The sequence below is a fragment of the Neophocaena asiaeorientalis genome, unplaced genomic scaffold (genome assembly GCF_003031525.2).
Source record: "Neophocaena asiaeorientalis asiaeorientalis breed wild unplaced genomic scaffold, Neophocaena_asiaeorientalis_V1.1 scaffold170, whole genome shotgun sequence".
Classification (NCBI taxonomy): Eukaryota; Metazoa; Chordata; class Mammalia; order Artiodactyla; family Phocoenidae; genus Neophocaena; species Neophocaena asiaeorientalis.
The window spans coordinates 617,642-629,944 of NW_020172463.1; the positions used below are offsets into that span (position 1 = coordinate 617,642).

Consider the following 12,303-nt stretch of genomic DNA (forward strand, 5'->3'; position numbering starts at 1 on the left):
TCATCATGATTGTTTATTGAGCTAGGACATTTAGTTACCCCAAGTAGTTTTCAGTCTGTTATTATTATTTTTTTATATAAATTTATTTATTTATGGCTGTGTTGGGTCTTCGTTGCTGCACGCAGGCTTTCTCTAGTTGCGGAGAGCGGTGGGTATTCTTCCTTGCGGTGCGTGGGTTTCTCATTGCGGTGGCTTCTCTTGTTGCTGAGCACAGGCTGTAGGCATGCGGGCTTCAGTAGTTGTGGCTCGCGGGCTCTACAGCGCAGGCTCAGTAGTTGTGGCGCATGGGCTTAGCTGCTCCGCGGCATGTGGGATCTTCCTGCACCAGGGATCTAACCCGTGACCCCTGCATTGGCAGGCGGATTCTTAACCACTGCGCCACCAGGGAAGTTCCCCTCCATAGGCTTTTAAGTCTCCCAAACTTCAATAGGAACAATTTCTCCACTGGTTCTTAAGTTAGAAACATAGCACAGTCTTATCAACAACATGTGCCCATAGGGCAGTTTATTTCAAGTTGAGGATGAGGACAGGATGAGGATGCTTCTTGGGGAGCACAGCAGAATCCTGAGGGGGAGTGGTTTGAAAAAGCCCTCCAGGTGATTCTGACATGCTTTTCCCAAGGGGAAGTGTTTTTCCTTCCCTTCCCTTCCCCTCCACCCATTAAAATCACTGATTTAATTATGGAACTAATTACTATGAAATGAAATTAATTTTTGACTGCATTTTATGATTTTATTAAAGGGATATGTGCATTGATCCATCAATGAAACCCAAAATTCGGAGACTGTTGGAAACTTACGTGGAACAACTTTTTGGACTGGATGATCAGCTGGTAAGTATTATTAACCAAACACTCTACACTATACATCTTAAGTTTGGACGGAAGCTCTCAAAAAGATTTTAGATTTCATGAGAGGTGTGAGGTCACACTAGTTTTGAACTTGGGGCCACTCAGAAACGTGAAAGAACATCACATACACATATACAAACATCCCCCCCACACACACACATATGCACAAAGCCACACTCATAGAAACCTCCCCAAATTTCCAAGAAGCATTTGGACAGGCAGTTATTCTTTCTCTTTCTGACAAAATCTCTCTACTAAATCTCCCCCTTTCTCCTTCTCCTCCTCTCTTGTATCTTTATAATGACAAAAATAGCATTATGGAAAGCTTTAAAGGAGGATATTTTCTTTCCGTTCTAATCTACTTCCTCTGTTTTCCATGCCCCCTCCATTCTCTCTGCCATCTGCCTGGGAATTATGCTCACAAAGATATGGCCGAAACATTAATGAGACCTAACTTAAAAACCAGACCAAGTTAATGAAAGGAACAACCAGCTCCAACAACTGGTTTTGATCCTGTAAAGAGGGGAAGGAAGTAATTCAGAATATGGAGACTTTCAGAACAAAGACTGTGCACCTGAGAGAAGCTAAAATAGCAAAAGGCATGTGGGGAGAGAAAGGGCAACACGAATTAGACGTGTGTGGGACCATGTGTCATACCTCTAGATCCCAGGCTGGTGTCTCAGTGAGCACAGGCAGGGCTAGTTGCTGGTGACGTCAGGCACTGAAAAGTAGAATCAAAGCCATGGTCACGGTGGGTGCTGAGAGCCAGGAACAATGTGAAGCATCATTTAGAAGGATGGGTGGAGAGCAACACCAGATCCTAATCAGTGATCTACAACAGAGAGACAGAAATAGAGGGATGGGATATTTCTGCCAAGCCTGGGATGATTCAGAGGCACCAATACACTGGGAAGAACCCATATGTTTGATCATAGTTGATCTGCATCATGGTGTGTGGGTATCTTAAAGACTTTATCAACCACAGAATTTTGATCCACTATGGAGTGCAGATATCCACAAACTGTGTTCTTGGAGGTGTTTGGGGGCAACCTCAGGAGCTGGGGAGAGAAGACCCAGGGGATGGGATTCTTGGTCCTCTCCTCCCCACCCCTTATCCTCTAGAACAGTACTGCACTGAGTAAAATGTCACATGAAAAAACGCTTGAAAACCATTGCTATAAGATACTAAAATTATTAAAAACCACTGATCTAGAGGGGTAAATATTATTAATATTTTGAAAATGACCTTATAAAACACAATCAGATTGTGTCCAATGTCTAGCTAGAAGCCTATAGAGAATCTTTACAAGTTTGCACAGAATTCTGAGACACTGTAGCTACTTCAAATCTAAAGTTTTATTTGAAAAGGAATTCATAGAGCTATTTCATGACATTAAAAGCACAAAATATTGGAAGCTGATCCAGATTTAGAAAGGAGTATGACAATTCACCAAGGCATAGAAAGGCTGCCCACTTCATAAGTTAGAAAAAACAGAAAATAGATATGACTTTGCAAACTGTAAATCTCTAGGTGCCTAGGATTGCTTAGAGGGCTCAAGCTAGGCTGGATAGACAATTCATTTCTCTTTCACCCTCAGAGAAAAACGAAGGTTTTTTTTTCCCCCACAAAGACATAAAACACTTTAATCCTCAATGTTTCTAATATTTTAAATTACAGTATACTAAATAAACATAGCTTTGCTCCCCCCCCATTTTTCTTTCCTATAGTTATAACTGCCGGTCAGAGTTTTTAATGGTTTGATAAAATATTTTACAGATCACAAACAATTGTAATTTTCCCCATGGATTATTAAGATTGCTTTGCATGGTTTCAGCGTGCAGTCATTTTTATGGCCTCACGCTATGAAGTCCTCCACAGCAAGGACATGTCTATTTATAAATATGTATTTGTTTCTATTTGTGCAAACAGAGAAGACTGAAAAAAAGAAACTGTAAGCCAAACAGTTACAAAAAAAAAAAAAAGAGAGAAACTGCTCTCATGACAGTAGACAGAAAGACAGTTTAACTGTGTGTTCCAAGATTAAAGAATCAACCATTGTAAGGAGGAAACTAAATTCACAGACTTGATTCTCATTTCTTAGGAAATGAAATCTCCAGGTGGGCCTACTAATTACAAGAAGAAAAGGCATCTGTAACATTAAAAACATCTTTTTATTACAGAAGAATTTAAATATGACTCAAAAGTAGAGAGAATATATAATGATCCCTCTTCATTCAGCTTAAACAATAATCAACATTTTGCCAATCTTGTTAATTATTCTCCCCTCCCCCGTTTTGCTGGAGTATTAGAAAGTAAATCCCAGGAATTGTATTACTTTACCAATAAATACTTCAGTGTGCATCTTTAACAACAAATGGTGTTTTTAGAGAACATAGCACAGTGCAATTGTCTATGAAATGTAATGAAATGAGCAATAATTCCTGAATATCATCTAGTGATGATTACATTCAGATATATATAGACTCCATATTCAGTCCATATTTGGGTTTTCCAAATTGCCTCGAAAATGCCTTTTCACATATGGCTCTGTTAAGTTGAAATCCATACAGGGTCCGCACATTACACTTGGTTTGTTATGTATCTAATGTCTCTTGTCATCTGCAATATTTCTCCTTTCTTCTTCTTCTTCTTTTTTTTTTTTTTTTTTTCTACTCCTTTCTTCTTTTTTCCCACGCCACTTATTTATTGAAGAAAACAGAACATCTGTCATGTAAAATGTCCCACATTCTCATTTCCTCTAGAATCCTTTCATTTGTTCTGTTTCTTGTATTTCCTGCAAGTTTGCAGTTAGATCTACAAACTCGATATTCAGGTTCTTTTTTCCTTCTTTTTCTCTGATGACAAGAATAATGCAGAAGAGATGTTGGTTTCCTTCTAATGCATCGCATCAGGAGGCACCCATGGTCTGCCTGACATTAACTAATTGCTTATTAGTTTCATCCTACAACACCTACAACACCCATATGATGGTTTTGAAATAACAAGACCACTAACCAAAGAACTATGGAAAGCTGTTTAAGAAAATTATGCAATTCTTTTTGCTTTTAAGCAAAAATACCCGGTATTTTCATTAAAATAATACTTTTTTGTGTGTCGATGGTCATCTTTTTTTTTCTTTGATATAATTATGCTTTTTCAATTATTTGTAACATTACATGACAGCAAAAATCAAAACAATAAATGAGGAGTTCGCAGAGAAGTATTGCTCCCTTTCCTGCCTCTTTATCTACTCTATTCCATCCCTTTCTCTAGGTAACCAATTTTAGTAGCTTTTAGTTTATCTCTCCATTGTTTTTTTTTTAAATATGAGCAAATACATGTATTCCCCTCCCCCTTGACTTCCTACACAGAAGTAGCAGACTACATATAGCCTTCTGCTTCTTGCTTTTCTCACTCAATATGTCCTAGAGATCACTCCCTTATACGACTTTTAAAATGATGCTATCAGAGAGAGCACTGAGTAACAAAACTCTAAAATCTAAATGAAAGATGTGGACTTAAAAAGTCTTACTGATATAACAACCAAAGCTTAACTATGAAAAGGAAACTTAACTTTATGAACCCAGGAGCTGGGGTTTTAATAATTTGGGAGAAGCAGACAGATCTTGTGCCCTAAACAAGATAACCATATCCTATATCCTTGCTGGTTTGCAAAAGCACTCTTTTGAGATGGAGATTGTTTCCTGAGGAGGAGTCAAAATAAGTGTTACTGTAATCTGGAAGGAATAAAAATAATGAAGTATAGAAATAGTGAAGATACAAACTAGATTCATACTGTTTACTGTAGGATAAGTTTAAATGTAAAATAAGTAATAATAGCTAATGATATAGCATTTATGTATGTGTGTCTGCTGTGTATGGCATTTAAGAGTTCTAAGGAACATCTTTGTAAGTTTTTAATTTAGTTTAAGTTGTTTCAGGGACTTTACCTAATGAAAGTTGCAATAAACATTTACATGTGTAAGAAAAATAGATTTTTCCAAGTTGTACTGAATTAACTATGTGTTTATTAAACAGAGCTCTAAAATACAAATAGCAGTGAGTGTTTCCCTCCATGCACAAAAGCTCCTTGAATATTAAATGGTCTGTCAATAATTTGCAGAAGGTCAAAAAATAAGAAAACTACTCAGCATGAAAAAGCCAATACTTATGTCAGCCCATGGTACTGTATGTTAGACTGTGCTCACTTCTGCATTAAAGACATGGTTTCTTTTTACTATTGTTTTTATTACTATTAGTTTTTATAGCCTATGAAAAATAAACAATTCAGACTTGGGAGGGATTTAAATTAATGCATTCAACACATATTAATAAACTCTTAGTCTGTTCAGGATGCTATAATGAAAATATCATAGACTGGTGGTTACAAACAAGGGAAATTTATTTCTCACAGTTCTGGAGGCTGGGAAGTCCAAGATCAAGGTGCTGGCCGATTTGATGTCTTGAGAGCCTGCTTCCTGGTTCATAAACTGCCATCTTCTTGCTATGCTCTTACATGGCAGAGGGGAAATGGAACTCTCTGGGGTCTCTTTTTGTTTATTTATTTATTTTATTTTTGGCTGCATTGGGGCTTAGTTGCTGCATGTGGGCTTTCTCTAGTTGCGGCGGACAGGGGCTACTCTTCATTGCGGTGCGTGGGCTTCTCATTTCCGTGGCTTCTCTTGTTGCGGAACATGGGCTCTAGGCAGTGGGCTTCAGTAGTTGTGGTGCACAGGCTCTAGAGCACAAGAGGCTCAGCAGTAGTGGCACATGAACTTAATTGCTCCATGGCATGTGGGATCTTCCCAGACCAGGGCTCGAACCTGTGTCCCCTGAATTGGCATGCAGATTCTTAACCACTGAGCCACCAGGGAAGCCCATCTGGGGTCTCTTTTTTTTTTTTTGCGGTACGCAGGCCTCTTACTGCTGTGGCCTCTCCCGTTGCGGAGCACAGGCTCCGGAAATGCAGGCTCAGCGGCCATGGCTCACGGGCCCAGCCGCTCCGCGGCATGTGGGATCTTCCCGGACCGGGGCACGAACCCGCGTCCCCTGCATCGGCAGGCGGACTCTCAACCACTGTGCCACCAGGGAAGCCCTGGGGTCTCTTTTTTAAAGGCACTAATCTCATTCATGAGAGCTCCACCCTCACGACCTAATCACCTCCAAAAGGTCCCACCTCCAAATACCATCACACTGGGGATTAGGTTTCAGCAGATGAATTACAGGGAACACAGACATTCAATCTATAGCAAACTCCATACTATTTTGCTAGCATTATTCTAGAATGATACTATATGGGATATTAATAAAGCTCATGAATGAAATAAAGGCATGGTGCTTTAAAATATGGTAAGATGTGTTAAGACAATTAATATATAATTTCTTATTTCAAGGATTAACTGAGCAAAAAGAGAAATTGCCCACCAGAAGAAAAATTATGTTATAATATGCCAGAAACCAAAAATTATATTCTGAAGTTAATGATTAACTTATACTATACTAGGTACATCAAGTATTATAGAAGTAAAACCTTTTTTCTATAGGTATTATTTAAATACATCCATTTTCTCATATATAATAAAGTGAGTAACTTACAAAGTTAAAAATTAATGGGGGGATTTCCCTGGTGGTACAGTGGTTAAGAATCCACCTGCCAATACAGGAGACATGGGTTTGATCCCTGGTCCGGGAAGATCCCACATGCTGTGGAGCAACTAAGCCCGTGCACCACAACTACTGAGCCTGTGCTCTAGAGCCCATGAGCCACAGCTACTGAGTTCACACACCTAGAGCCTGTGCTCTGCAACAAGAGAAGCCACTGCAATGAGAAGCCCACGCACTGCAACGAAGAGTAGCCCTCGCTCTCCGCAACTAGAGAAAATGCTCAGCAACGAAGACCCATCACAGCCAAAAAAGAAAAGTAATGGGACCAATTACTACTGACATTAAAGAGCCATAAATTCGGTACCTGTTTGTAAGTTAGCATTAATGATTTGTAATGGTATTTCATTATCTTTTCATTTATTACAAAATTTCCCCAGGTCTCACCATCCTGGGATAGTAACAGTGTTGATAGGAGTATCCCAAATTTCACTGCTTCTAGCCCCTATCTTCGTAACACAGGAAGTTGGTTTCTCCTTAAAATTCCAACCAATTGCTTCTGGGAATCTCAAAGCTGTCCTGTGTGAATTCAAGAAATCCAAGTGTCTCTGTCCCAAACCTATGAAGCCATCTAAAGGTGGAGGCTTAGTGCTGCCGCTGTTGCCTTCCTAAGAGCTTTGATGTCCAATTGAGGTGGAGTAAAGATACCTATATTATGTTAACCTACTGTTAATATAATACTATCTTTACTCTTTAAAGAAGGTACAGACGATTTCAGCAATCCTCAGTGAGCCATTCCCACATTAATGTGTGTTATTGTGAATAACTGCAAGTGATATCTGCATCTCTTTCAGCATATTCCACAGTTTAGACTTTTAATTTATATAGTTTTCCTATTCCTGCTTGGCAAGTGAGGCATTCTTGTATTTTTTTTAACAGAGAATCTCATTTTCTACTCTTTTTTTGTTTTTTTTTTTTTTTGAGTTTGGGCTCATCCCCTAATTTTATTTATTTTTATTTTTATTTAAAAATTTTTATTGGAGTATAGTTGATTTGCAATGTTGTGTTAGTTTCAGGTGTACAGCAAAGTGGATTAGTTATACATATACATATATCCGCTCTTTTTTAGATTCTTTTCCCATATAGGCCATTACAGAGTATTGAGTAGAGTTCCCTGTGCTGTACAGCAGGTCCTTATTAGTTATCTATTTTATATATAGTAGTGTGTATATGTCAATTCCAATCTCCCAATTTATCCCTCCCTCATTTTCTACCCTTGAGAAGGCAAAATCATTCAGCTTAATAGTGACCAGCCAACCCACAACTATCAATATTTCCTATCAATATACTTGATAATAACAATGCCATAGTAACTTACCTGAAAATGCTTTAAAGTAAGTGCAATATAATGGGAAATTTTTAAGCTGTGATTTTAACTGTAAAAAAAATGGGTAATAGGCATACACAATAAAATTCCAGAATATATAAATGGTATATAGTTCTTCTAGTCTGTTCCTGTCTCCCTACTGCCTTATTCTACTTACCAAATGCAACCATCCCTCTCATTCTCTTGTACATCTTCCAGAGGTAGCCTGTGCATTCCATTTATTTCTAATGCTTTTTATTTCATTTCTTTCTTTATTTTAGGTGACTCCAGCATTAATGATAAAAGCATGTACTTTTTATACTGGACGTTTACTGAAGACCCACTTTTAGTAAGAACATGATTTTTACACACTATTTCTTCCTCTTTGTGTTCTTATTCTTGACATTCTCCAGGTGAAGAACAGCTCACTTTTGGCCAGTTGTGCTGATTTTACCTGTTTAATCTTTTTTTTAAATTAATTAATTAATGTGTTTATTTTTGGCTGCATTGGGTCTTCGTTGCTGCCGGCGGGCTTTCTCTAGTTGCAGCGAGCGGGGGCTACTCTTCATTGCGGTGCATGTGCTTCTCATTGCGGTGACTTCTCTTGTGGTGGAGCACTGGCTCTAGGTGCGGGGGCTCAGTAGCTGTGGCGCATGGGCTTAGTTGCTCCACGGCATGTGGGATCTTCCTGGACCAGGGCTTGAACCCGTGTCTCCCTGCATTGGCAGGTGGATTCTTAACCACTGTGCCACCACGGAAGTCCCTACCTATTTAATCTTGTTTCCACCATTTTGTATTATATAGTTCTTTAATATTTAATTGGTTTTTACTTACTTAAAAGATGTTCTTTACTTCTTTGAGGTGTCACTTTTTTTTTAAAATAGAACTTCAAAATTGAAAGTATAGGTCCACAATCCGCTTATCTGAAGCCCTTGGAGACAACATGTTTTGGAATCTAGATTTCCTTTCTAAGAAAAATTTTTAGAAAGGAAATCTCTGCACATACTGTGTACTGTATAACATGTTCAGTGGTGTCTGGGATGGCACGTTGGAACCAAACATATCTGAACGTATTATTATTTCAACAGTAAAACATATATGTATATTCTTACTAAGAAAAATGAAGAAAGACTATGAACAGCTATGTGTCAGATTCAGAGAGGTTTTGATGCAAAATTAGTTTAGGTCTGGTCTAGCTTTGCCCTTAAATAGGTTTTGAAAAAAAAAAACTTTTAGATTTCAGAGCCTTCTGGGCTTTCGAAATGTAGACAAGAGAAGTGCAAGCTTAAAGGAAATGCAAGGACTGGCTGTAAATAAAACAATAAAAATAACAATTTCTTTCATGCTGTGGTTTTTGAGGAGGTAAAGGAAGCCCAGTGTATTTCTTCTTCTCTCTCTCAATTTATTTACTAATGTATTGCCATAACATCAAAATATTATGTTTCTGTATTTTCTGCTTACAGCACGTGGAGAAAGATAGCAATACCTCCTACAAATGAAGATGACCTTCTGGCTGAAAAAATGGAAAAATCAATAGAATATGACAATTTCAGACTTAAAAAATGTGTATTTCATCACTGGTACTCTTATGTGAAAGGTCGAAAAGAACGACTTAAAGGTAAATCCTTACATAGTAACAATTGGTTTTTTGTTTTCATGTATCCAAAGTTTCAACAAACTTAACAGTTAAACATAATTTGTACTAAAGATTTTTTTTATTATTTTTATGTCTAGAGGATTGTCATGAAATGTAAAGCCACTAATTTAAAATATTTAATGAGATATGTCTCAAAGAGTTTTAGTGTAATAGAAAACAGCATATTTAAAATAAAATTCTGTATGTATTTGTGTGATATATATATATATACAAGTTTCAATATAAATAGGGATCTATTATTAACTTTTTTACGTAACAGAGAGCTGGTATAGATATAGATAGATTGATAGATATCAAAACTGACTATTTTTGTAGAGAGCTCTTCATTCTTTATAGATATTTCATTTAATGAATACCTGAGAAAACTTAAAGAAAAATAAGTTTAAGTTTTACTTAAACCCTTGATAGTTGTAATGAGTGGACAGTGCATGTATGTGCTCTTAGGAGCAAGAATAGAGATTTTATCCAGCTCACTAGATACTGATTTGTTTATGGCTGCTGCAAATCAGAGAATCATTTCCTCTTGATTGGCTCCTGTTGGTACCTCAGAGTGGACCCTCTGATGGTTTTAACATAAGGGTAGTGGGTCTCTATTTCTGAGAGGAAACAATTATCTAAGAGTGGTGTCTCCAAGGCCTGCCTTAATCATCCTCCTTTCCAGCCTGGCCCCTATGTTTGAGCTTTGGACCCCTGGAATGAAACAATCTATTTAATCATAGGGTATTTAACTAAATCAGAATACTACCTCATGATTGTATTTCTATGAATAAATTTGGAAGTTCTGGTTTTATAAAGAACAGATTTGTTAAAAAAGAAATGATATATATCATTGCATCTATTATATCTTAATTTATAAGGGCAAAGGTGATGTTTACAGGTTAATAAAGTCTCAGGAGTACTATCTACTGCTGTCAAAAGTAATTTCATATGTAATTAAAATAAAAAACTATCAGATGCAACATTGGTTCATATTATAAACATGATAGAATATTAAACACTTTGTTTTTTGAGAGCAGCTTTAACTATATACAGTAATCTAATGCACTTTCTTCAGATACACTACTGCGAGTACAACAGATGTTCTACTGCTACAAGCTGATAATTATCCTAACTAAATGGAGGGATAAAGCAAGACATAAGTATAAAGAGAGAGAAGATGAGCTGGTATGGCATATTGGAAACAATTTTTTAGAAACTGAATTTTGCTGTTACATTGATGTTGCCTCAGATAATAATGCTGTGTGGAAAACACTAAAGTCCTGAATATTATATACTTTTAATGGGGTCCTTGTTCTTTTAACTTAGTAATTTAAATGTCACCTCAGCTACCCAAAATATTGCCTAAAAAATTTTGTTGTTTCATTTGAACTATGAACATCAAGGAAAAATCTTTTTAACATTTTGTTTAAATTTATTGATAAAGACACCAAGATTTTTTGTTTAAGCAAGTGTTTAGGTGGATATAGATGTCTAAAGTGGAAGAGAAACTGTTTGATATGATTATAACAGAGAAATAAATGATAAAGACTAAAGTTATTCTTTTCCAGATAAGATTAAATTGCTATTTATTCTTTTCAACATTCAATTTAATAAATTATAATCTTAATACTAAATTATTTTTTAAACTACTAAATTGCTAAATTTAAAGGATCATTCTTAACTGGGACACCCATTAGGAATTAAATCAATCAAAACAGAGGATCCAAGCAAACTCCTCCAAACTTAAAAGTATCTCTAGTTTGCTTTAGCTATCAGTACAGTATATTATCATTTAATGTTTTAAAATATTCATAGTAACTAGTAGGAACAGACATAGAAACATGCTGGAATTTTTTGTAGTTACATTATTTAGTAAGTAACGTTTTATTAATATTCTTTGAAATACAAAGTTGGGATAAATAGGAAAGAGAAAAATAGGAAGAAATTAACCCCCCTGTTTTATGGTTGCCCTGTGGAGGGGAAGATCAATGCCTCTCACCCCAGATTGTTTCAGATACTGACACTGACGATACTACGTATGTACCAAGAGAGTAAGAAAAGATTTATTACTCACATAATGTTTGAAACAGTGCTAGAGTCTGCGGAGGAGACTGAGACGCACAAAGTATTGATCATTCTTACTCTCTAGAAGTTTACCATCCCCTGGTATTGAACTGGTGTTCTTACCGGATGTCCTCTAGCACCTGCCTTTTGTGGACTACATTTTCAACGTTGCCAGTTAAACGGTTGTACTTTGGGTACCACTGTTTTAGTCTGGTCATTCTGTGTTTTCCACCACTTCTTGTACTAAGCTAATGTTTTGACCTGGCCCCTAGCCTGGTCATTAATTGTCTAATGGTGAAAAGGTAACTGTGCATGACCAGGCTGCCCCTTTTACATCCCCTTAAACTGAACATCCCTAAGAGCAGGCAGTATTGTTCTCTTAACCATCCCCATACACTGAGCACAATGTTTTGTAGTAGTTGATATATATTAATATATATGATAATAATATCCTCAACATAGATATGTATTAAATAGTTAAAGAAAATGTTTTCTTTTAGCTATGCGATATCTTGGCCTAACAATATTACTAGGCCAGTATTCACTAGGGTGGAGTAAGGATGGCAGGTGTCTGCTGGGAGGAGAGGCAGGGAACACTTCTACGTGCTAGCTCTCCAATGTGTGCTCTTCCTTAGGCTCTAATATATCCATATATTACATCAAAATTGTGTGTGTGTGTGTGTGTGTGTGTGTGTGTGTGTGTGTGTGTGTGTGTGTGCTTGTATGGGTACAACATTTATTTACCCTTTGGATGTTTTCTTGATTATGCAGTTTTAAGGAATGTA

The 12,303-nt window shown here is 37.0% G+C and overlaps 1 protein-coding gene across 1 annotated transcript in view; it reads left to right on the plus strand.

Moving 5' to 3' along the window:
* FBXL13 (F-box and leucine rich repeat protein 13) overlaps positions 1–12,303 on the plus strand; it is a 179,486-nt gene that overhangs the window by 16,306 nt on the left and 150,877 nt on the right. The window contains 4 exon segments of the mRNA XM_024738118.1: positions 742–832; positions 8,100–8,167; positions 9,282–9,436; positions 10,530–10,639. Of these exon segments, the coding sequence (XP_024593886.1) occupies positions 742–832; positions 8,100–8,167; positions 9,282–9,436; positions 10,530–10,639 (424 nt within the window).